The 27,485-nt window shown below is 36.9% G+C and overlaps 1 protein-coding gene across 5 annotated transcripts in view; it reads right to left on the reverse strand.

Moving 5' to 3' along the window:
* LOC137831034 (putative apyrase 6) overlaps nt 1-26,720 on the reverse strand; it is a 41,142-nt gene extending 14,422 nt beyond the window's left edge. Inside the window, exons 1-7 of one of the 5 annotated variants that reach the window (XM_090303292.1) lie at nt 25,950-26,084; nt 24,923-25,061; nt 13,642-13,754; nt 12,349-12,456; nt 2,920-2,974; nt 1,784-1,948; nt 1,067-1,158 (exon numbers count right to left, since the gene is read on the reverse strand). In XM_090303292.1, the coding sequence (XP_090159418.1) occupies nt 1,067-1,158; nt 1,784-1,948; nt 2,920-2,974; nt 12,349-12,456; nt 13,642-13,754; nt 24,923-24,938 (549 nt within the window). In that variant the 5' untranslated portion in view covers nt 24,939-25,061; nt 25,950-26,084. Of the gene's footprint in view, nt 1-1,066; nt 1,159-1,783; nt 1,949-2,919; nt 2,975-12,315; nt 12,457-13,641; nt 13,755-24,922; nt 25,062-25,949 lie in introns of those variants that run through there. The other 4 variants (XM_068638524.2, XM_068638526.2, XM_068638525.2 and 1 more) reach the window with 4 other exon arrangements.
* Nucleotides 26,721-27,485: the final 765 nt, after the last annotated feature.

The following is a 27,485-nucleotide window of genomic DNA, read 5'->3' on the forward strand; positions in this document are numbered from 1 at the left end:
AACTTCCAGTCATTTTTTGTTGTCAGCACCCAAAGATAAGAGGTTCACGTGAACAGGTGGTTTTCTGTTATGATTATATGCTTTCTGTTGAGATTATGTTTTCATTAGTAGAAGTTGAAGGGAAATCTATTAAAGGGGCTTGAGACCCCGATAAAGATACGTTGTTTCTGAATACTTAAGACTTAAACTAAATACTTATTTTGTATGCGCTCACTGACTTGATCGTCGGAGTGTGATCAACAGATAGAGCCTCCTCTGTCCCAACGGAGCGTTGTTCCAGTGCACCAAGAGGAGACGAGACAAACCAGAAGCGAAGCTCTCCATCCAGTCCAGCCAAGTTCAACTGGCGAGAACAAGTGTGTTGGGCAGAAGAGTAATCACTGAGGCGGGCCAAACAATGAAACAGTGGAGATTCAGGTGGAAGGGCAGAGTACTGATGATACTACGTGGGAGTATGACCTTGTTCTCAAAAGTCAATTTCCTCATTTCAGACTTGAGGACAAGGCTGAGTTTTCAGAAGGCAGTTATAGGACCCTAGAGCCCAATTATGATAACAAGCAAGACTGGGATCAGATGTTGGACCTAACTCCAAAAAAGCCCCTTACATGGAAAGTATACTCTAGAAGGAAGAGAGAATTAGTTAGTGAGGTGGCATACCGTTACTGCTTCTGCAAAAGGAATTAAGTCAGCATATTCTGTTTTACAGCCTACTTTAATAAGACAGTGAGGAAATGAGGAAAGACAAAAAGAATATTGTACAAGGGTGGTTAGGAGAGAGTCTCTCTCGATGGGGGGTCATAGGCTCTGGTCTATCTTTTTTATTGGCTGTAACAACTCTGGTAGATAATACTTTTCATCAAATAATACAGTTGTGAAATCCTTGTTGGGATTTCCATTGTTTTTTCAAAGAGGAGTCATTCTGATCAAGGATAAGAGCAGAAAAAGGCCTTTCATGTTTGCAATAGTTTTAGAAAAAAGGGGCACAGAACAGCTAAACAACAATTACTACATGTAGCAGCAGCAGAATAGACCATTAAAAACCAATGTACCATCACTGCTTACTAACCTCAGAAGTATACAAGAAGCTTTCAGAAACTTGTTCACCTAATAACTGAAAGAAGGATGAAGTGATTTTACAAGGTGGGTGAAGGCATCCATCTGTATAAAGAGAAAAACATTATTGGTGAATATATTTAAAATAAAAAATTATACTGAGCATGCAATTAACTATATAAGATTATTTGCATTGCTCAAAACAAATATTGATCATACATACAATCATGAATTAAAATCCAAAAAAACTGGACCCGTTTACTGGTCCTATCAAGTGCTTAAGTGTTTTCCTCAAAACTGGACCAGAATTAAAAACTATTGACACAAGAATTATGAGACTCCACCAAAAATATCAGAATCCACCCAACACAAGACAATGCTCCATTAATTTATAAAGCAGTGGGTTTTTTGGAACTTGGATATTATGCAATTCCTAGTGGGACGCTCGGTACAGTATTTAAGTGTTTGGTTTCTTCCTCATAATAGCTAGCTATTGAGGGTGGTTTCCCTATTGGATACTTGTCAATTGATATCAGCACTGATTTGGAAAGAGCTACCGATGGAGGGTTTTGAATGGTCGAGGATTCTAACCAGAAGTGTCATTGAGTAAAGTATCATATAGTAAAAAAATTGTCAAGATGTCATTTCTTAAGGGTGGTCCTATGATAGAGAGGGAGCATGCATGATCAAATTTATGCTAAAACAGTAAAATATGAGAACATTATGCAACCTTCTGTTCTTTTTAACAATGACAAAGCTTCTGATCTGCATGTAGAGAAATTTCCAGCTGGTTGAAAGATTAGGCGTTTTACATAACTTGCATTAGAGATCTGAGGGTACTCATACCCTCTAGGAATGCAAGGATTGATGATATTTCTTTTGCTAGATTTTGAAGCTGCAAAAACAATATACATAAATCTAACTGTAATTATTCAATTATATAAAACAAATGATTTTGTAGCATATTTTTCTTTAAAACTTTCACATCCCATGTAAAAAATTTAACGATCCATTGAATAATAGTTTTATTCCAAGTCTATTCTATATGCACAAATAAATGCTAGCAACCAACATATCAACTGAATAGAAAAGTGAACACCATATATGTAAGAAACCACGGAACCTAAAGATCAATATTATCACAAGGAATATTGAAAATTACATTATGAAAGTCAAACGGGTTATATCAAATAAGAAAGGGATTGTTCATAAATTAGCCAAATTCTTCCTGCACCATATCAATTTCAATCTGCACTCAATTTCCACTAAAATGATGAAAATGCCACTTAAATGAAAGAAGAGTGTGGATAAAAGAATAGTTCTAGAACCCCTTTTCGGAATACATTTTTGGATTTGAATTTCTGAAAAACATTTCTGAATTGTCGAAATTTTTTTCTATAATGTATTTCCAGATTTTGTGTTCTAGAATGTATTTTTTGAATTCCAGATTTTAGAATCCAGAATAAAGAGTAATTTTGGAAATTTTGAAAGATGATAGGATGCAAGTTCAAATTGATATGGTGAAGGAAGAATTTGCCCATAAATTAAGAGTAAAAATCCTCTTCGTCCCTCGTATACAAGTGACAATAATTTGACCCTCCCAAAAATAGTTTAGACAAATTTAGTCCGTCAATTATAGAAAGCGAATAATGAATAATATACTATGGAAGCAATTGAATTACTCTTCAGTACTATTTGAACCAAAATATCATTCACTATTACTTAAGACCTTTTGCACATTAAAGTATACACTATTATTTTCCAATCTCAAATGTAAATAAAGAGGAAACAATATTTTTTCTTGTGTTAGAGATTACTCCCAGGAAAAATGTTTATTAACAAATAAAAACAGTAAACCATACTTACAAAGCTTGAACTCTCTATATTTCAGTCGCTCCTCTAATGATTTCCATACCACATCCTGTACAACGATTTTAGATTTGATTACAATAGAACATGGCATAGATAACTTGGCCAAACATAGGCAACCTATAATTGATTGAAAACAAATAGTTGTAACAATAGAAAACACAAACAACAAACCTTTAAGTATTTAAAAAAAAAAACTCACAGATAATGTTAGAAAGGTAAAGTCCAAAAACTGCTAGCTAGGCCACGGAAATAGACAACTAAAGTTTGGAAGGTTTAGTTTCATTAGTGGGAATAATAATAGAAAAAGGGTCCAGTAGACTGACAGATATTTTGGTGAAAAGGTTGCTAAATTGTAATTGTAACTCATTTAGCGCAGACTTCTAATTAATTGAGAATAGAAAAGCATCACCCCATTGTAAGGGAGGAACCACTTGAAAGAGAGCATACATCTATTATATAAAAGGTTGCTAAATATTCAGTTTAAATTCTCCAACGTGATATACATCTATTATTGCATTTTGCTTTTCAATTTCAGTGAGTTCCTAACACCGTGTGACTATGTCTTGTGTATAATAGATAATGAATAATATTCATATACTTGAAATATGTAACGAAATAAAGCATTTTTTACTGATCACAATCACACCATTTACATTCTCATCACCTCTATTTAACACAACCAAACTCTCCAAAATAAGAAAATAAAGGAGATAAAATTATGTTGAAAGGAATAACAAGATTTTAAAGATATTTTCTCCTAGATATTGAGAGTATTTTTACCCTAATAATTCGCTATTTTTACCCTCGTTCCCAACTTGCATACAACATTCAAGAATCCACCTTGAGAAAGCCTTAGTGAAAATGTCCGCTAGTGTGGGACATGAGTTCTAACCACAAAACCTTTGTCAAGATTATCTTTCATGATGTGTCAGTCAATTTAAATACTTTTAGTCCTATCATGTTGTATTGGATTATGGGCAATGTTTATGTTATCACAATATAATTGCATAGGGTTGGCAATCTTTATCTTAAGGTCATCTAGGACGATATTCATCTAGAGTCTTAAACACACACCTTGAGCAAGGGCTTGAAATTTAGTTTCTACAATAGAACAAGACATGATTGTCAAACTCGCGAGTCTAAGTAGACTCGTGGGAGCTCCGCAGACTAGACTCGTAAACTCATAAGAGTTAACTTTTATATTAAAAAAGAAAAATTAATAGTAACTTCATTTAGTTCTGAATGAGAATTATATAACTTCAAAGTCGCTGTAGACCTACAACCCGCGACCACCGCACAAACCGCCACGACCCTGCAACCTAACCGCCACCACCGCGCGACCGATCCGTTCGATCGCCACAACCGCCGCACTCCACAGAAGAAGACGCACCACCTCCACGCACTTCACAGAAGACGCAAAGTGAAACCAAAACGAAAACGAAATGTGAAACCCTAAGGGTAGTTTATTTCATTTAATTTTCCCCATTCAAAACGACACCGTTTTGGGTTAAAAAAAGACCCAATTGAACTCGCCAACTCGGACCAGAATTTAACTCCGAGTTCACTCTGAATCTGCCGAGATTATTCAAAAAGAGAGTCTACTACCAAGTTAACTCGGTAAGGGCATGTGGGCATGTAAACTCGGACGAGTCAACGAGTTGACTCGCGACTTTGATAACCATTGAACAAGATACTCTCTTATTGTCAAGCTTTCTCCAAGAAACATAGAATAAGAAAGGGTAGATTTTTTTCTCATTAACAAAACCTACATAGTTTAGATCAGTATACATCTATAGGGTTATATTGTCTTTTTTATAAATAGTAACATTTTCCTAGGCTAGACTTCAAGTATTGAATGATTTTATCAACTGCTTGCATGTGTCACTCTATGGGATCATGCATAAATCGGCTAACAACACTAATTGTGGTCTCGTGTGTGATACATAAATATGTTTTCCTACCAATCTTTGATATTGGGGTTTTTCTAATCAAGAGCTTTCTTCATTTTCAATTCCATGATTGTGTTCAACAAGAGTTGTATTGATCTTTGCCACTAAAGTTGTACACGTAATCAAAATGAGTTGCCAGAGCAATGAAGAACTAGCACTATATTCATCTTTGCCACTAGAGCAAATGTCTCCAATAGTTAATTCCATAAGTTTAAGTGTACCCCTTTGCAAGCAATTTGTCTCTATATCTATCTTGTCACATTTGTCTTAACTATCTCTATAAATATCCATCTTCCCCTTACAACCCTTTTATCTCTTGGTTTGTCAACAATTTTCCATGTTGAGTTTCTTAAAGATCATCTCATTCCCCTTTGTAAATAGAATTATTTTTTTGAGAGTTCCTTTCAAGTATTGTAGAATGCAATAAACAACTCTTAGATGAGTCTCCTTTGGATTATGCAAGTACTAGCTTACAACTCGTACAACATAGGCCATGTCAAGCCTAGTGTGAGACAAGTAGATCAATTTCCCGACCATACTTTGATAAGATTTTCTATCCACAACTACATCTTCAATTCATTTACCAAGTTTATTATTTTGCTCAATAAATGTCTCTTCTAGTTTGCATCCTAAAAACAACACAAAACAATGTAAATTCATTGTAAGCTTGTGACAGAAATACAATTGGCAGATAATTTGGGAACATGCAAAACATCTTTCAAAATTAGATTCTAGTTTACTGTACAGGACCAAAGCGCTGGGCTCAGTTGATGAGAATCAAAAAGATGTTATCAATAGAAGAAATGGACAAGGGCCAAAGCATTTAAAGTTCTTCTTATTAGTCTTTGCAAAAGATGAGGCCCAAGCCCAAAGCCCAAGCCCAAGAAGGCCCAAGCCCAATAAGCCCAAGTCCAAGAAGCCCAAGTCCAAACCATGAGGGGCAAGGCCAAGCATTAAATAAAAGAGCATCATTTGAATGACTCTTGTAGGAGGTGTGGATATTAAATAAATAGGTGTGAATGTATTAGAGAGAGTCACTTTGTCCATGTGACTTAGTAGGGGGTGTAGGTGTAGTTTTTAGGAGGTGTCATAGTAGAAAAAGGTCACACCTCCCATGTGACTTGTTTTTGGTGGGAATTTCAAATGAGTTTTATTTGAAATTTCCCACCTATTTTTCAGCACCTTTAGGCTATAAATAAAGGTGCTTAGCTTGTACAATTCAGATTGGAATTTTATAGTAGAGAGACTATACTCAAATTTGGTGAGAATTTGTGAGTTTTGAGTCTTCTTCTTCTTTGCCTTATCTTGTGAGCTATGGTGAGCTTCAAGTGGTGGCACTCCATCACTTATCTTCGTTCAAGGTTCCAAGTGGCGTGAATGGCTTCTTCCAATTCTCAAAATCCAGCAAGCATCTTCTTCTATAAGTGTTCTTCTTCCCTTTTCTTCAATTTTCCATTCGGTAGTTTTGATTCCTAGAGTTTACTTCTTTTTCTACTGTTTAATTTTGTGTTTCCAGCATTGTGTTCTTAATTCTGTTTTGGTTCAGTAGCTATCATTTAAATTCTGTCCAGTTTTAATTCTTGTTCTTCTTTCCTTTTCTTTTGATTCAATTTGACAATACATGGACTTCCATATGAGTCTTGGTTGGTGCTTAGTTTTGGTGAGTTCTTGAATTTAGAACATTGATCCAATTCTAAAGTAAAGTGCCTTTCAAATCCAGCTCAAGTTGTTCCTAAGAATGTCAAGAATCATGTGTTCTTGTAGTTACATTCACATCATCAGTGCTCGGTGATCGGACATCAGCACCTGTGTCAAGCACATCAGATCGGTGGTTTGGTCGTGATAATGGGTCACGTAAGTGGGCCTCAGGTATGTGTGCTTTGAGGTTCATTCATATACTCAATGTGTATAAGGCCTGGTCAACGAAAAAGTGTGAGTGTTGTGTTTAGTACATTCGGGTCTAGCACAAGTAAAATATTCTCTAAAAACACCTAAGCCCAAGAGCGCTAGGGTTTTGGGGATAAGTTGCATGCATGATACGTAAAGGCTTGTACGCATACAGTGGAAAGATGGTCCCCTGATGCTGGTACATGAGTTGGTGCCCTGGCGGCCATGTTGTTAAGATTATGCACTCCAAGGAGGAAAGATTATGGCAGTTATCGTACTAAGATTGTGCACATTGTAACAAACTCTCCTCCCATCAAACCTACTTTCACTAGAGATAAGGTTCTCGTGAGAGAAGGGTTGTTACAAGAAGTAACCTAAAAGTAGTCTATAAAAGGGACTTGAGATCCCTGGTAACGGTACACCGTTTCTAAGACTGAAACTACTTTCTTACTTACTCATTGTTTCTATAAGCCTTGTACTGACTTGATCGTCGGAGTGCAATAAATAGGTAGGGCCCCCTCTGTTTCAAACGGAGCCGCATTCCAACACCCAAAGGAAAGAGCAAATTACTACAGAGGCAGACGGAGTCACAATCTGTTCCCAGAGTCAACCGACGACCAGGTCAACCGGCAAGAACATTTACCATAATATCTCCTTTTCCTACAATTGTAATGGAAGTTCCATCTGCAAGTTCAATATTTGTGTTGCTCGAACAAGGTCTATAAGATATAAACCCAGTAGATGATTGAGTCATGTTGTTAGTAGGATATTAAGGGCACTTTTAGAAGCTCTTAGAAGATTATTTCTTTGTAATCATTACTTTAGGGTTAGAGTTCTCTATACACAAATGTTGATGTTCTATTTCGAATGAATCAATTTGAATAAATATCTTTTTTCATTCAGATTAATCCTTTTTAAGTTGGTATCAGAGCTCTCGATCTTTGCAGCCCTGCTTTTGCATTTCTTCTTTACCATCTTAGCTACAGTTCTCTTTCAGGGTTGCCTAAAGTGCACCCATTTCCTTTCATTATTGGGGTTTCCTGAAGTGCACTAAACTTGTGTTTTTATCACTATTGTTTCCACCACTATCGGAGTTGTCACCGTCGTTCTCACCAGAGTTGCTGTTGTCCCCATCTGCCATTGCTAGAAGCACCAACATCGTCAAAGTTGTCACCATCGACTTGCAATCAAACTAGCAATCTCACATTGTCCTCCAAGACCCCAATATTATGTTTTCTTTAGGAGGAGGGCTAAGAAATCCCTATTATTTATTTTAGCATGACAACTCTACTAAGCAATGTTGATGTTCCACACTAGCCTGATGACAACTGCCTTAATTGTCGGAATTATCTCTAATGAGCTCAATTTATCAAATGCATGTTAAAGGGCATGATTAGACTCAACCATATTGAAAGAGGCAATATCTCAGGATAACCCTAGTTTCCACATTTGGGACAATGATGACTCAAATTATTACATGGTCATGGGGATCCATGACTACAAAAATCAATAGAAATTATATGAAACAGAACATCTCTACATGTTATGTGGGAAGACGTTGCAAATACTCAATCCATGCAACAGGACATCTCCACATGTTATGAGTTAGAAAGCAAGATCTTTGGTGCCAAGCAAAACACTCACTGCTGCAGAATATTATAGAATGTGTAAGGGTTTTGTGGATTGAGTTGGGACCAGTATCAAAATTTGAAGCTTGAAAACAGCAAGATGTTGTCACTCTTGCTCAGTTCGTTGAACAATCTTGGATATTTAAGTTCTTTTCAGGATTGGATCCTGAATATGACCTTGTTAGGGAACAAATTCTTTGGAAGGAAAGAGTTTTACATTGTTCGAGGTGAGCTCGTAGAATGGTCATGATGAATGAATCCTCCACTAAAGGAGTTGTCATGTTCTCTGGAAAGGCTTCCATACCTAGGACTTCAAATCATGCAAAGCATAAAACTCAACTTAAAAGGTAAGGAGGATCGTTGAATTTGACCACACTAAGGAGACTTGCTTCAAGCTACATGGAAAGGAGAAAACTCTCAACCATCTAGCGGAATTAAAAGGACAACCCTCATGGAAGGCTTATCAACCAACTACGAATTTTGAAAATCCTGGCAAGATTCCTTCATCCTCTTCAATTGAAGAAGGAATGTCTACATTATATGTTAAAATTGAACGTCTAAAATCATTCATGGAGTTTATTAGTAGTAAGCCACATTTTGGTACATGCTCTTTAACCATCACTAGTAAGAACTCTAATTCCTCTTTTAATGTTTTTAAAACTTTATATCAATAAGTGAACTTTAAGCCTAACTTAATCTTATAAAATCGACTCATGAGGTGAAGCTTGCACCCACTTATATAATATGAAATGTCCTTATCTATAGTCGATATGGGATTTCCAACAAACCCCCATCAGGCCGAGACCCTCCAACTCGTGCGTGAGACTATATACTTATGGGTTGTCTGATAACGATCCAATAGCGGGTAGCCCAATAAGTCCAACAAACTCTTGCTAGGATAGGCTCTAAATGGTTATGATACCATATTTATAAGTGGATTTGAAGCCTAACCCAACCTTACAAAACTAGCTCACAAGGTAAGGTTTGCACCCATTTATATATGATGAAATGTCTTTATCTCTAGTCGATGTGGGATCTCCAACACTATATGTAAGGACTCTAGAGTTCTAGACTCTGGTGTGATAGAACATATGACCCCGCATTCTTCTCTTTTAATATCATATGTTTTTGTTTTTGATAACCACATTACTATTGCCAATGGGACTAGTATCCATATAACTCGACGTGGTAATATTTCTCTTTTGCCATCCCTCAACCTTAAAGATGTCCTTTATGTTTAAAACTTTCTAATAACCTTATTTCCATTCAAAAACTTACTCGTGACTTAAACTATTGTATTCCCACTCATTGTGTTTTTTTGGATATTGCCACAAAAAGGACAATTGAAACTTTTAAGAAATAGGGAGGATTGTATTACTTGGATTGTATTCCTTTATCAACTTGGGAACTAAGAATAGTATCAGTAGAAAAATAGCTACCTCTTATCTCCAGTCTTACACTACTTTTGAGTCCTCTCAAATTTGGCTTCTCTATTGTCATCTAGGACATCCATCTTTTTTTGTTCTAAAGGTTGTGTTCCCTCCCTTATTTACTAAAGAGTCTATTGAGTCATTTAAATGTGATGTATGTCAACTTGCAAAGTATCATCGTGCCACATATCCTCCCAGTAATACAAAAAGAGTTCATCCTTTTGATTTGGTTCATTTTGATGTTTGAGAGCCTATATCAAACTCTAGTATATCAAGGATCTCAAACTTATGGTGTTGATTATGAGACATTTGCTCCAATGGTAAAGATGAATATGATTAGAATCATTCTCTCATTGGCAGCTTATTTTGGTTTGGAATTGCAACAATTTGTTTGATGTGAAAAATGCTTTCTTGCATGGACATTTAATGGAAGAAGATTACATTGAAATTCCTCTAGATTTTAGGTCTATTGAAGGAGGGAATAAAGTGTGCAGGTTGAAGAAAGCCTTGTACAGACAAAAGCAAACACCCTGTGCTTGGTTTGGTAGATTGACTCAGGTTATAATCTACATGGGTTATCAAGAGAGTCAAGGTGACGAGGTGACAATACCTTGTTCATCAAACATTTTCCAAAAGGTAAACCTACTATATTTTTGGTCTATGTGGATGATATGATTGTTGCAGGAGATGATGAACATGAAACAAATCTTGAAAGAAAAGCTTGCTATTGAGTATGAGATGAAGGATCTAAAAAAATAAGTACTTCCTTGGGATAGAAGTAGCTTACTCGAAGAAAGGCATCTTTATCTCCCAAAGAAAGTATATTTATGATTTTCTCAAAGAAGCAAGATTGATTATAGTAAGAAGTGGACTTTAAACCTAATTCAACCTCATAAAACCAGTTCATAAGGTGAGGTTTGCACTCACTTATATACTATGAAATGTCATTACCTATAGTCAATGTGAGATCTCCAACACACCCCTCCTCGTGCCGAGACCTACCAACTCGTGTGTGAAACTATATATTATAGGCGGTCCGATAGAGGTCTGGTAGCGGGTAGCACGATAGGCCCAACAAACTCTCACTAGGATAGACTCTAAAGGGCTCTGATACCATATTAAGAAGTGGACTTTAAGTCTAAATCAACCTCATAAAACCATCTTAAAAGATGAGGTTTGCACCCACTTATATACTATGAAATGTTCTTATCTCTAGTCGATGTGAGATCTCCAACAGATTGCAAGACCAGTGAAATTCCTATAGAACAAAACAATAGAATTGGGAGTGATGAAAGCAGTTCTAAGGTAAATAAAGGTCAATATCAAAGACTTGTGGGGAAGCTCATTTACTTAGCTGACATAGCTCACACTAGATCTGACATAGCCTATGTTGTGAGTGTAGTTAGTCAATTCATGCATGATATAAGGGAGAGACAAGTCTAGGATGGGAATTCTTGTTTAAGAGGAATGAAAAATAAAAAACAAAAGTGTATACTAATGCAGATGATGCAAGGTTTGTCACAGATAAGAAATCTACCTCAAGATATTGTTTGTTCTTGGGTGGAGATTTGCTGACTTGGAAAAGTAAGAAACAAAATGTTGTTTCAAGGTCTAGTGTAAAGGCTGAATTTCTAGCTATAGGACATGGGGTGTGTGAATTATTACAGTTGAGAATTATTCTAAATGATCTTAAAGTGGCATGTGAAGAGTCTATAATTCTTTATTGTGATAATAAGCTAGCTATTAGCATTGCTCACAATCTAGTTCAGCATGACAGAACAAAACACATAGAGATAGATCGACACTATAATAAAGAGAAACTGGATAGTGACCTTATCACTACTTATGTTATGTCCCATCTGGGCTTTAGTTCGCAGATCTATTACCAAAAGGTCTTCCCACTAAACGAGTTCATGATCTCCCATGCAAGCTGGGAATGATAAATATCCATTCATCAACTCAAGGGGGAGTGTTGTTAGTAGGATATTAAGAAGGAATACAATGGAAGAAAGGAAAGGTTGTTGTGTTGCAGATGAAAACAATGGGAGAAAGAGAGGGGTGTGGTTTGGCAGCAATGCAGGCTGCACATCAAATTACACAGACTCCTAAGGATTTTAGAGCACAGATACCATGTCAGAAAAACTGTTTCTAATATTATTCATAGAGGACCAATTGCTCTTAAATAGAATACAAAGACTTAATAACTGAATCCTAATTTATGATGGATATAATCTATCCCTAAAATTCAGGATCAATGTTCTTGTACAATAAATATAAAATATACTATTAGCCTATTAATCCCCCTAATTATGGAATGTAATTAAATCTCCTAATTATGTAATTTAAAACTGTACAAAGAAACATTAACTGTGGCATAAATCAAGGAATCCTGACAATATCAATAAAATAATTCTTTAGTTTTCGAGTGTTATACAAATTTGATATCAAGTACTAATATGCATCATCCAAAACATTTAAATTTAAAATAAACGTAACTGGTTTCAGACATCAGAAAAAGCTGAAAGGCACCTGACCCAGTTGTGGCAAACTCCAAGTATAAAGGTTGTATGTAACCCCAGACAATCTTATAGTCCGCAAAGAGTGAGCCAAATCTTTATTAAGTTTAGCTGATGTAACCTGCAAATATCAATATACAGATCGAAATGTATTCAGAAATTTACCAGATATGTCCATAGGAATAACTTAATTTTGAAAACTAAAAGGAAGTTTTAGTATTATAGAATAAACAAGGGAAAGTTGAGCTAAAAGGAGACTAAGATATCTCCAAAACAGAAAAGGAAAAATTAATATTAAAACAATAAAGAAATCAACAATGTAACTGGAATGGGTGACCTTTGATTAATATATAAAGCTGACACAAGGCTACAATCCTATATAAATATGATTTTACAAAGTTACCAGAGCTTTTCAATATACCAGAAACTACAGCTGACTAACAATTTACTTTCTAACAAAACCAAGGAAGTATCACCTGTACAAGAAAATGTATGCTAATAGGGATTCCCTACAAGAGTTTCTTAAACCATATTTGTAGTCCGGCGATACTTTTTCTGGTCCTCAGTGTCACATCATTTCAGTTTTGCTCCAATGATAAATAATTTCAGGCAAGTCACATACTTTAATATTTTTTATTATTACTTAAGTTTTAAATAAATTTTACTTAGGAGCATTTGTTTAGCTTTACTTGGATATTTGTGTTTTTATTCTAAAGGAATCCTTTCTTATAGAAAAATAAATTCTTAAGAGGAAGAAACCAGTGTGCCACATAGGATCTCTCCGAATGATAGATTTTTTCAGGATTTGGCTTCTTCAAGTTAAAGAACTCATTGAAACCACCACTAGAGATGTTCCAAAGACTAATTTCCTCTAAATGATTATGACAAAAAAATTACCTACATCTTAAAGTTTCCCTCCTATCTACTGAAAGGAACAATACAGAGTTTTGTTGGCCAAAAATATATCAAAGCAATAACATAATAATTTATGTACAGAAATTTAATCCAATCCCGGCACTGTCAATACAAAAAATTAAACACCCTTGACCTATCAACAAATTCTTAAGAATGTTAAATATTCTGATCCTCACCACTTATTCCTGGGCCTCTAAGATCTTTTCCTCATGGTCCATCATCAAGATTACAGAGGAGAAAAAACAACTAATGCCATTGCATCACATAAATGTACAACATGTTTACAAAAGAAAGCTCCACAATTTCCTTTGTGGACAAAAGAATTGACTTTTGATGCATATGGATTTATCTGTATATGAACAAAATGGTCATATATAGTGAATGAAAAAACCTGCAAAGAAGCCCCACCAAGTTCAACTATTCCAGTTGTTTCCTGAGGCTCGCGTCCCAAGTTTCCAAGAGCGTAATTTACAGCAACCCAAGAAAAGATGCCTTGTTCTTCCCCTATATTTAGATTATAAACTTAATCATTGACATGAATAACTTCATCTATAACAATATCAATAGTAAGAGACATAAAATCAGTAAAACATTTTTTTTCAAAATACTACAAAAGAAATAGTAGTCTTAAGTTACACTCTTATATAATTTATAAAATGGCATTGTGTGCCATTTATTTAGGTGGGTGTTTAGCATCAGTTCATGGCTATTTGTTTTCTAGTTGACACTCTTTCTATTTTACTTTCAAGAGAACTAGGATCCTGTTAGGATCCAAGAATTATAAAGAGAAGAAAAAAAAGGTTTTTATTGAATAGAAAGAAAAGAACAAGAAATAGGAGAGCACTCTCTCCTCCAAGGGTTTCCCCTTCACAAAGAGCTAAAGCTCAATCTACAAAAATATTACACACTCCCCCTCCCCCTCTCCTTCTTTCTTATTTATATCTAACTAGCAAATCAAGTAACTAACTCATGACTATTCTAATTCTAACTTACTCCTCCTCTCGGTGTATCCTAACAGATCCATTCTCCAATAGAATACATATATATACACCCAAACTAGAATCCATTTTCCAGCACTAAACAATATATTAGTATATCTCTTGAAAATCTTCAAGAAAAAATACGAGTAGCTAAAAGATTATAATTGCACTATTCAACACTTCCCTAAAGGCATCATATTAACATTCCCAACCTCACCAAAACCATAAAACTTGAACTACGTAAGGATATAAAGAATTATTTATTGATAAAAATCACACCAATTACATTTTAATCACCTCTATTTGTAATAAACAAACTCTTTAAAAAATAAGGAAATAAAACTGTTGAAATGAATACGAAGATTCCAAAAAAAAATCTCCTAATCACGACAAAAACATTGAGGGTATTTTTATCCTAATAATTCATTACTTACAACACTCCCTCTCATGTTAGCAAGTGAACATTGATCATTACCAACTTGCCTAAGAGATCCTAGAATCTGCAATGAGGAAGCCTCTTAATGGAAATGTCCACTATCTAAAATCCTTTAGGAACATGAGTTGTAACCACTAGACATTTGTCAAGATTATCTTTGATGAAGTGTCAGTCAATTTCAATAGGTGTGGTCCTATCATATTGTCCTGGACTATAGATGTTGTGTAATTAGGAGAAGATAATAATTTGTGAAGCTTCCATTTTCTATTAATTAGGACAGATTTGATATCATTTGGTGATTTGATTTTATTTGTATACTTTTAATTACCTATTATTTATTGCTTTAATTAGGTTGTAAATAGTCTATAGATTTATATTGTAATCACATTTGTAAATACATTCAATTTTTTTCTTTCAACTTGATACCAGAGCTTCCGATCCTGGGAGACTCTACTTCTGCATTTTTTCGTTGACCACCACCTTGCACCTTTGACCACTACAGGACAAACTTTTCGACGAGTTTTGTGAACAGGACTGCTACCATTAGAACCGGATTTCTCCAATCTGCAAAGCTCAATTGGTTTTGCACTCTCGCGGTCTCCCTTAGTAAGACATCTAGCTCATGTTCCTTAACCATGAGTGGTAAGAATTCTAGTTTCTTATCCTTTAATACTTCTAGTACTGTGTATATCTACATTATAGACTCTAGTGCTACTGACCATATGACACCTCATTCCTCTTCTTTTTCATCCTACACTGCTTTATCTGGCAACCAACATATTATTATTGCTAATGATTCGAATATCCTCGTTACTAGTTGTGGTAACATAACATCTACCTTTAACATTCTTTTAAAAAATGTGTTTCATGTTCCCAAACTATCTAATAACCTTTTGTCTATTCATAAGGTTACCCAATATTTAAATTTTGCAATGATATTTTTTTTCATTCCCATTGTGTTTTCTAGGATCTTACCATGGGGAAGACGATTGGAATTGCTAAAGAGAAGGGCGGGTTATATTACTTACAACATGAAAATAAAGAGTGTGTCAGATGGCATGCACTCACTTCAACTCTTTAGTCAGACCCTAAATCTTGGTCATCCTCTCAAATATGGCTTCAACTCAAATGTCTTGGTCATCCTCCATTTAATACCCTAAAGTCTTTATTTCCTGTTTTATTAAAAAAGTGTTTGTTGAGTCTTTTCATTGTGATGTTTGTGAGTTTTCTAAACACCATCAGACAACCTTTCTTCCCAAGAATGATAGAAGTTCTAAACCTTTTGATCTTATTCATTCAGATGTATGGGGACCTTCACCTATTCTTAATACCTCGGGTGCAAAATGGTTTGTTTCATTTATTGATGATTGTACCCAAGTTACCAGGATATTCCTCATGACAAATAAGTTCGAAGTTTTTCACTTGTTTGTCAATTTTTACCGAATGGTTCAAACACAATTTGGAAACCCAATTAAGAGATTGTGTTCTGATAATGGAAGAGAATATGTGAACCAAAACCTGGAAAATGAAGTTGTTCATGAATTAACATGTTTGAACATTCCTCAACAAAATGGGGTTGCAAAAAGGAAAAATCGTCATCTCCTTGAGGTCACTAGAGCTTTACTCTTCTAAACGTCCGTTCTTAGATTTTATTGGAGAAATTGTCACTTATTTGATCAATAGATTACCCTCTCGGGTTCTAGAGAGCGTTAGTCTTGTTCAGCTTATAACCACATTCTATCCTTCTATTCCCATTATGACTAGTCTTCAGAGCATGTCTTTGGTTGTCTTGCTTTTTTCCATGTTCATAGTTCTTATCGTGGTAAGTTAGATTCGCGAGCCATCAAAAGTGCCTTCATTAGTTATGCCTCCAACAAAAAGGAGTACAAATGTTATCACCCTCAAAGTCGTAAGTCTATGTCTCCAAGGATGTCACCTTTCATGAAACAAAGTCATTCTCTCATAGTTCTCAACTTTAAGGGGGGCAGTATTCAAGAAGTTGAGGTCCTTGAGTTGTCATATTTTCCTTTATTGCAGGATTTCACTCTATGGAGCATGACAAAGACCATGCGCCAGCATCATTACCAAATAAGAATAATGAGGACAAATATTTTGGGAAACAATATCATCGAATGCAACAAGAACCCGTCCTTGTCGAACTACAACTTCAATTGTCCGAACCAGAGTAAGAACTCATACAATGAGACTCTTGAGGACACTTGAAATACCGTTTTTGAACCTAACCTAAATGATTTACCTATTGCCTTGAGAAAAGAAAAAATATTTTGTGACAAATATCCTATATCCCAATTTGTGTGTACAAAAAACTTTTTATGCAACACCAGAGTTTTCTTTCAGCTATTGATTTTATCATAAGCCTTAAAAGAGGAGAATCGGGTTCGAGCCATGAATGAAGAAATGGGTGCATTAAAGAATGAGACTTGGGAGATTGTAGAGAGACCAAAGGATAAGAAGGCATTGGGTTGTAGGTATACAGTTAAGTATTAGTCTAATGGCACACTGGATCGGTATAAGGCAAGGTTGGTTGCAAAAGTGAGCACCCAAACCTATGGGATCAATTATGAGGAGACTTTAGCTCTAGTGGCAAAAATAAATACAGTCAGGATTATTCTCTCCTTGGCAACACACTTTGGTTGGGAGATGCATCAATTTGATGTTAAAAATGTCTTCTTGCATGGAAGCTTGGAGGAAGAAGTGTACATGGAGATTCCACCTGGTTATGGTGCCACTAATGAAGGGAATAAGGTGTGGTAGACTTAAGAAGGCCCTGTATGGTCTTAAACAATCACCTCATGTCGGGTTTGGAAGGTTTACTTAAGCTATGGTATCTTTGGGGTACCGGCAAAGCCAAGGTGACCATACTCTGTTCATAAAACATTCTCAGGATGGTAAATTCACTCTACTTTTGGTCTATGTACATTATATGATTATTACAGGTGATGATGAGATTGAAAAATAGACTTTGAGGGAGACTGGCAGCTCAATTTGAGATGAAGGATCTTGAGAAGTTGAAGTACTTCCTTGGGATAGAGGTTGCTTACTCTAGACAAGGCATTTTTGTTTCTCAAAGGAAATACATCATTGATCTCCTCAAAGAGACTGGTAAGTTAGGCTTTAAGAATTGAGCAAAATCATACGATTGGGAATGATGAGGAAAGCCCAAAGGTGGAGAAGACATAATATCAAAGACTTGTGGGAGAGCTCATCTATCTATCACACACTAGGCCAAACATCGCCTATGTAGTTAGTGTGGTTAGCCAATTCATGAATGATTCAAGAGAAAGGCACTTGTAGACAGTAAATAGAATTATTCAGTATTTAAAAGCCTCTCCGGGGAAAGGATTGCTATTCAAAAAAGGGAAAAATTTATCCATGAAAGTATATACTGATGTTGACTATGCAGGATCAATCGTTGATAGGAGATCCACCACGGGCTATTGCATGTTCTTGGGTGGAAATCTGGTGACATGGAGAAGCAAGAAACAAAATGTAGCTGCAAGATCAAGTGCAGAGGAAAACTTTAGATCCATGGTTCAAGGGGTTTGTGAACTATTATGGATGAAGATCATAATCGATGACCTCAAAGTAAAATATGAAGCTCCTAAGGGGACTGGCGTGTGATAATAAGTTTGCCATCAATACTGCACACAATCTAGTTCAACATGACCGAACAAAGCACATAGAGATAGACTGACATTTCATTAAGGAGAAGTTGGATAATGGTCTTATAGCCACCGAGTACATCCCTTCAAGACTCCAATTGGCAGATATGTCCACTAAAGGACTTCCCTCAAAAGAGTTCAAAGATCTTACTTGCAAGCTAAGAATGATTGATATACATTCACAAACTGGGGGGGCGGGGGGACTGTTGTGTAATTAGGAGATAATTATTCCATAATTAGTGAAGATTATGTTTTCTATTTATTATGACATATTTGATATCTTTTGGTGATTTAATTTGATTTGTATAGTTTTAATTACCTATTATAAATAGTCCATAAATTTAGATTGTAATCACATTTGTAAATACATTCAATCTTTTTCTTTCAACTCGCTATTTTTCATGTTTCCCAGTTCAAGAAAGATGTTGGACAGCATCTTGTGGACATAGACCTTCTATGAGTTGTAGGGTACCGAAGAAGGATATCAACCTCACATCTCAGACAATCAGACAATTACTCATAAGGGTGCAACAATTCACCAAGTTCTTGTGCATTGGCAAGGAAAATCTCCTAAGGAAGCTATTTAGGAAGATTCTTCCATTATCCAAGAGCAATTTCCGAAATTTAAATTGAGGACAAGGTTGTTTAGGAGGAGGTATTGTTAGGACCAGGTCAGAGCAACAACCTTTAAGGAAATAGGGTCTAAAGGTGTATTATAGAAGAAGAAATAAGGGGTAAAAGGGTATTAAGAGAGTTAGCTAATTCAGTTTTTGTCAAAACTGTTTAGGAAGTTTTATATTTTATCCTTATTATATTTTTATTTTGTATCACAGCTGTATCTTACTATTAATATTAGGATTATGTATTTAGAAACAATCCCACAATCATAGGGATTTGTTTCTCTAGAATTAGTTGTCCATATTTCCTAAAATAACTAGCAAGCTCTCATGTATATATAGGTCTAATGACCTCATAATTTAAATAGTAGAAAATATTATTCCTTCTAAACTTGATATGGTATCAGAGCCATTTCGAGCCTATCCTAGCGAGTAATTGTTGGGCTTATCAGGCCACCCGCTATCGGGCCGCTATCGGACCACCCATAATATATAGTCCCACGCACGAGTTGGTAGTCTCGGCGTGAGGGGGTGTGTTGGAGATCCCACATCGACTAGAGATTAGAGCCTTTCATTGTATATAAGTGGGTGCAAACCTCAACCCTATGAGCCGGTTTTATGGGGTTGAGTTAGGCTTAAAGTCCACTTCGCAATATGGTATCAGAGCTCCTGATCTTTAGGAGTCTCTGACCGTGCCTGAAAACCCTAAGTTGCAGCCGTCATTGCTGCACAACATTGAGCCTTGCTGCAGCCTTCATTGCTGCACAACCTTGGCCTAATCGCAGCCTTCATTGCTGTGTAGCCTTCACCGCGGCTACTGTTCACCGCGGTTACTGTTCACCACGCACTGTTCATCACGGTTACTGTTCACCGCCGCTACTGTTCATCACTGTGATGGCTGAGATCACTGAGATCGTGAATCCTATTGGGGACAGATCCCAAACTGCTGGAGAATTGCAGAATGTTCATTCTGCTTATAGATTAAATGGAAAAAATTATCTCAAATGGTCTCAACTCATTAGAACCATCTTGAAAGGAAAAGGAAAGGTCAGTCACCTGACTGATATGGCCCCTGATGAACAGGATGCCAAGTTCAAATCATGGGATGAAGAAGACTCCATGATCATGGCATGGCTGTGGAATTCAATGGTCCCAGAAATCAGTGATACCTGCATGTTCCTTAAATCAGCAAAGGAAATTTGGGAGGCAGTAGAACAAACCTATTCTAAGGCCAAGGATGCTGCTCAAATATATGATGTAAAAGTGAAAACCGTGGCTGCCAAGCAGGGAAACAAATCTGTTACAGAATATGCCAATCAACTCAAGTCCCTATGGATGGAATTGGATCACTACCGAGTTATAAAAGCAAAATGTTCAGAAGACTCAGCAATCCTTAAGGAGTATATTGAACAAGATAGAGTCTATGATTTCTTGGTAGGCCTGAATCCTGAATATGATCAGGTTCGAATCCAAATCTTGGGAAAAGAGAAAGTCCCAGGGCTTAATGAAGTGGTAGCCATTATTCGAAGTGAAGAAAGCAGGAGAGGACTGATGTTGGAGACCCCAACTACTGAAAGCTCAGCAATGAAAGCTGAAGGAGGAACAGCCATGCTAACTAACCAGAAGAAAAGCGGGTTTTCCAATATAGAGAAAAAACAGGAGGAAGTCTGGTGTACCTACTGCAACAAGCCGCGCCACACAAGGGAAAAGTGCTGGAAATTACATGGAAAACCCCCAAGCAGAGAATGGGGCCAAAAAGGAGGCCCTCCAAAAAGGGAAGGACAAAGACAAGCACACATTGTTAATGGACAAGGAGAAGAATCTGTCCAGCTGAATCATGAAGAGATAGAAAGGGTAAGGTCCTTCCTTAGTAAATTGGAGAAGCCCTCAGGTATGTGCTCCTTAACATATTCTGGTAAGTTTCCATTTTCTTTTGGACTTACTGCTTCAGATACACCCTTTACTCATTTCTGGATACTAGATTCAGGTGCTACTGACCATATGACCCCTCTACCTAAATACTTCTCCACATATATCCCATGTCCTAGCAACAAGAAAATTTCCACAGCAGATGGAACATGTATAACTGCCGCAGGTCAAGGAGAAGTCCAAATAAGCCCATCTATAACATTAAAACATGTCCTTCATGTCCCTAAATTGTCCACCAATCTGATTTCTGTACAGAAACTCACAAAAGATCTCTCTTGTAACGTTGTTTTTCATAACAACTATTGTGTATTTCAGGACAAAAACTCAGGGAGGACGATTGGACATGCTAGAGAATGGAATGGCCTATACTACATGGAGGATCCTAATCTTGGTATCAATAGTCACTCTCTCATATCTGAATCCACCATGACCAGTAAAGAGAAAGCTCAACTATATCATTGTCGGCTAGGACACCCTTCATTTCAAGTTGTAAAAGTGCTCTTCCCTTCCTTGTTTCAGAATTTAAATGTGGAGAGTCTCCATTGTGAGGTGTGTGAGCTTGCGAAACACAAGCGTGTACCTTTTCCCATTAGTAATAAAATGAGTCCTTTCCCTTTTTTTCTTATCCATACTGATGTCTGGGGTCCTGCTAATATTCCTAATATCTCAGGTGCTAAGTGGTTTTTAACCTTCATAGATGATTGTACACGGGTGACTTGGGTTTTCCTATTGAAACATAAATCTGAGGTTAGCTCCATTTTTGTTCAGTTTGTGTCTATGATTAAAAATCAATTTGGAGTTAATATCAAGAGAATTAGGTCTGATAATGCCAAGGACTACTTTAACCTGGTGCTAAACTCTTTTTGCCAAAAGGAAGGGATAATTCATGAGTCTTCATGTGTTAACACACCCCAACAGAATGGGATTGCAGAAAGAAAAAATGGGCACTTATTAGACCAAACTAGAGCTCTACTTTTTCAAAATCATGTCCCTAAGAAATTTTGGGGGGAAGCCCTTCTTACGGCCACCTACCTAATCAATAGGTTACCCTCTAAAATCTTAGCATCAAAAAGCCCCATGGAAGTCCTATCCTCCTTCTACCCACACCTAAACCCTACAAATAAACTCCAACCTAGAATATTTGGGTGTGTATCCTTTGTGCATGTTCATAGTAATGAAAGGGGAAAGTTGGACCCTAGGGCTGTCAAATGTGTATTCTTAGGGTACTCAACCACACAAAAAGGATACAAGTGTTTTCACCCCCCGTCAAAGAGATTCTTTGTGTCAAGGGATGTCACATTCAACGAACAAGAGAGCTACTTCCAGCCCCATCTTCAAGGGGAGAATGTAAGAGAGGAAGATGAGCCTCTCATGCTTCCAAATATGGCATTTGGACCTGAAATTGGGACAAATAGCATTGCTGTCCCTGAAACTGAGACAAGAACAAAACAAGCACCTGAACCAGCAGCAAGACCTGAATCAGCTCCTGAACAGGCACCTGAATCAGCAGCTGAATCTGCACCTAATGGTGGTGGGAAATTCGGAAAAAATCTGGTATATTCAAGAAGAGGAAAGGTCATTCCAGAATCTATCCATGTCCAAGAATCCAACCTACCATCTTTACATGAGGTAACAGTTTCTAATCCTAGAAATTCCAATAATTCTAATGAGTTTATTTTGGAAAATTCAGAAGCACAGGAGGATCAAAACCTGGATCTTCCTATTGCCCTTAGAAAGGGAACTAGAACCTGCACCCAACAGCCACTTTACCCTCTATCAAATTTCCTATCCTTTGAAAAATTCTCTCCTACCCATAAAACCTTTCTCACAAACTTAAACTCTACACCCACACCTTCCTCTGTATCTGAAGCATTATCTGACAGGAAATGGAAACAAGCCATGGATGTGGAAATGGAGGCACTAAACAAGAACAGGACCTGGGAGCTTGTCACCTTACCAACTGGAAAAAAACCAGTAGGGTGTAAGTGGGTATACGCTGTAAAGTATCGGGCTGATGGGACTATTGAGCGTTACAAGGCAAGGTTAGTAGCCAAAGGATTCACTCAAACCTATGGAGTGGATTACTTGGAGACATTTGCTCCGGTTGCTAAGATGAACACGGTCAGAGTAATATTGTCATTAGCAGCAAATCATGATTGGGATATGCAGCAGTTCGATGTGAAGAATGCATTCCTACATGGAGACCTTGAAGAAGAAATATACATGGAGTTGCCCCCTGGCTATGATGGACAGGTTGCTGCTGGAACCGTTTGTAAGCTAAAAAAGGCTCTATATGGGCTGAAACAATCCCCAAGAGCATGGTTTGGAAGATTCACCAAAGTTTTGACAAGTTTGGGCTACAAACAGAGCCAAGGAGATCACACTTTATTTATTAAACATTCAGTTTCAGGAGGAGTAACAATATTATTGGTGTATGTAGATGATATTATAATAACTGGAGATGACAAAGAGGAGCAGCAAACGTTAAGACAATGTCTTGCCACGGAATTTGAAATTAAGACATTAGGGAGACTTAAATATTTTTTGGGAATTGAAGTGGCCCATTCCAAGAAAGGAATCTTCATATCTCAACAAAAATATATTACTGACTTGCTTAGAGAAACAGGAAAGACAGCCTGCAAACCAGCAAGTACTCCAGTTGATCCAAATATAATGTTGGGAAGTGCGGAGGAGGATAATGCCGTGGACAAGGAAATGTACCAAAGACTCGTGGGCAGGCTTATTTACTTATCTCACACTAGGCCAGACATTGCTTTTGCTGTGAGTCTAGTCAGTCAATTTATGCACCAACCAAAGGAGGCACATTTGCAAGCTGCCCTTAGAATTGTGCAGTATTTAAAAGGGACTCTAGGAAGAGGGATTTTGTTCAAACGAAACAAAAGTGTTCGTCTTGAAGCATACACGGATGCAGATTATGCAGAGTCAGTTGTGGATAGGAGATCAACTACTGGATACTGCACCTTCCTTGGTGGAAATCTAGTGACTTGGAAGAGTAAAAAACAAAGTGTAGTAGCTAGATCAAGTGCTGAAGCAGAATTTCGAGCAATGGCCCAAGGAATATGTGAACTTCTATGGCTGAAGATTATATTGGAAGACTTGAAGATAAGATGGGATGAACCTATGAGGTTATATTGTGACAATAAATCTGCAATTAGCATAGCCCACAACCCAGTACAGCATGATAGAACTAAACATATCGAGGTGGACAGACATTTTATCAAGGAAAAGTTAGACAGTGGCTTGATTTGCACCCCATATGTGTCCACTCAGAGTCAACTTGCAGACATACTCACCAAAGGACTGAACTGCAGTAACTTTGAAAGAATTATATCCAAGCTGGGAATGGAGAACATCTATTCACCAGCTTGAGGGGGAGTGTCAAAACTGTTTAGGAAGTTTTATATTTTATCCTTATTATATTTTTATTTTGTATCACAGCTGTATCTTACTATTAATATTAGGATTATGTATTTAGAAACAATCCCACAATCATAGGGATTTGTTTCTCTAGAATTAGTTGTCCATATTTCCTAAAATAACTAGCAAGCTCTCATGTATATATAGGTCTAATGACCTCATAATTTAAATAGTAGAAAATATTATTCCTTCTAAACTTGATAGTTTTCCCAATAAATAGTGTCCATATTTAACACAATGGTAAACCTCCCTCGGGTAGAGAGGACACTTCTGAAAAATATTGTAAAACTTGCAGATTCCAGTTGAAAGGAGTACTCTCCGTTTAAGGCGTATTTGTATACCTTGGTTCTAGGCTTGTAAGGAGTTTTCAGTATTAGAGAGGAAATTCAGAATCTTTTTCTGTGTGATTAGGCTTAAACAATTCCAATCCTGAAGAGAGGATTCTAACAAAAACCTCAAACATAAACAAAAAAAAAATTGTTTTCACTTTAGACTTTAATTGTAATGCATAGTAAGTGCAACTGCCAACCAATCAGAGATATTCGTAAGTATGAACTAAAATAGATATTATAAAAATTAGCAAACTCACCATACTTATCATACATGACACTCTGCAGTGCATTATAATTAAATTCTCCATTTAACTTTTAGAAACAGTTGCTCCCTTTTCAAAAAGATATCAATGTTTTCTCTAATACCTTGAACCAAACCCCTTCTAGGTGACTAACCTGAAATTACACGTCCAACCATAACCAAACACACACTTTAGTTTCAATCTTAATGCACTGTTAGTATTTAGAATTTAAACTCTCAGCCAATGAAAAATTATCTTACCTATGGGTTGTAAAGTATATATTATAAAAGTTGAATCCATCCCCCAACTAAGTGACTCACCTAAAATTATGCATGCCCATAACCAAACAAGCATTCTTGAGTTCGATATTAATGCATTGTTAATCTAAAGAATTTTACACTTTCAAGTAAACAGAAATGCTACTTATTTATTACTTCTAAATTACTATACTCAAATATTGCAAAATTACCTAATTTTACACTAATTAAGAATGCTAGTTAAGTTCATTTAATGTTATTGATCTTATTCCAAATCACCCCAATCACAGGATAGTGTCCATATTTAACCACAATGGTATCTTTGAAATAATATCATTAAATAAGTTTGAATTATTTAAAATTTGTTTATTTTAAGCTCACTTAAACATGATTATTTTTTTCCTTATATTTAAGCCCATGGAAATTATATATTATAGAAGCCAATCAAACTCACCTTACGTAGCAATTTGTGATCAAAGTATATATTATAAAAGTCAACAAACTTTTTGTATATTACAATATGTGATTGAATAACACCGGAACTACATTGTTATTGCATTCTAATTAAATTCTCACCTTCCTTGAGTTCATGGACATGTCCACCAATGTCCCACGGTTTTGCAACAGACTAATATGGTAAAGCCCAAAACTCACACAATGTCTAAACAATTCGACCTTGGATTCACTACATTAACTGTCAAACTCTTTGGTCTAACAAAAATTCTAAACTCAATTTAAAAGAAGTACATATTTTCTCAAATACATCGAACCAAACCCAAACTAACCTGAAACGACGCGCGCCCATTCATCCTTGAACAGGAACCCGGACACCTTCAAGGCCTGTCTGCAACATTCCAGAACCTTCTCTGCTTCCTCGGTGCCGAGCTCCTCGAGTTCCTCGGAGGCGGCGAGCCGCACGACGGTGTTCTTCCACTCCTTGCGAGGCACCTTGCCCTTGGCGAACCGAACAAGCTCGGCGACGGCGCCACGGAGGGCGTCGGGCGGGGCAGCGAAGCCGGGGGCGGCGGCGGCGGAGTGGGCGGCGGCGAGGAGGCCGAGGCCGGGGCCAAGAAAGTGGAAGACGGAGAGGCGGAGGGCGTCGGGGCCGGCGCGGAGGGCGAGGGCGAAGGAGGCGGGGCGAGAATCGGCGAATTTGGGGTTGGAGTGGATTTGGAGGGCGGTGGAGAAGAGGTAGAAGATGAAGGGAGCGGTGAAGAAGAGGAAGGCGAAGAAGTAGAGAAGGCATTTGGCGGTGTGGGGTTTGTGGGGATTTGGATTTGTGTGGGTGGAAGAAGAAGTGTAGAGGGAGATCATGCGAGGGTGCAGCTGAGTACGGTGGGGTGGAATGTAGGAAGGAGAAGAGGAAGGGGAGGAGGGAGAATGAGGTGAAGAAGGTCGAGGGCTTTTTGGGAAATTCATTGATGGTGGTTGCTCGGAGAAAGCGGTGGCGCTTTGGAATGGGATTGTGCAGGGTGGTGTTGGGGACGAACTGCAATGCAATTGGCTTAGGAGGAGGTTGAGAAGTTTTGACCTTCAAGAGCAAGTGTAGGTTGATTGAATGAGTAATGGTAACAACTTTCAAATTAATACTATTTTAATTTAATTATAATTATATATGTTTTTAGGCAGTAAAAAGTTTTGAAAATTTATTTATTTTTACTTTTAAAATATCTGTAAATATTATAGCATCATTTACATACTTTGATTGTAAATGTACTCTGTAGATAAAAAAAAAACCTTAGATTGTTGGCTGTAATACAAATATTTTTGGAATACTTTCAAATAATAATAATATGATAAACAAGTAAAATATAATTATAAAAATTATCTCATGTAAAAAAAAATGTTACTTGAACACCTGGAAATTGGATGGATCAGGATATAACTGCCCATGTGGATGTGCTGGAAAATCCGAAAAATTTTGAAAATTTTGTTACAGGTTTGAACATTTTGGGGTGCAGGTTAACTTTCTCCACTTCTCTTCCATCTTAGGTGTTATCTTCTACTCCATCATTTGTTCAGTCCTTTTCTCGAGCTTTTATTCGAGCCTCTCATTCAGCATTTGTTCCAGAATTTGTCTCTTCTCCACCTTTTATTTCACCATTTCTCGTTCGTTCGTTCTCATTCGTTCTCATCGGGTTGTGGAAATAGGAATTATGCATCTTTTTTTACGGTGGTTGGGTGGCGCTATTGAGTCTTACATTGGAAGTGTTGTATTAGGTCTCATCAAAAGTAATACATTTTCTATTCATTGGTTTATTAAGTGAATGATTGACCTTCTTTGATTTTTGTTGGGTGATGAATGTGTTTAGTTTCACCAA

This window comes from Phaseolus vulgaris, chromosome 6 (assembly GCF_051622355.1).
Source record: "Phaseolus vulgaris cultivar YP4 chromosome 6, ASM5162235v1, whole genome shotgun sequence".
Taxonomy (NCBI): Eukaryota; Viridiplantae; Streptophyta; class Magnoliopsida; order Fabales; family Fabaceae; genus Phaseolus; species Phaseolus vulgaris.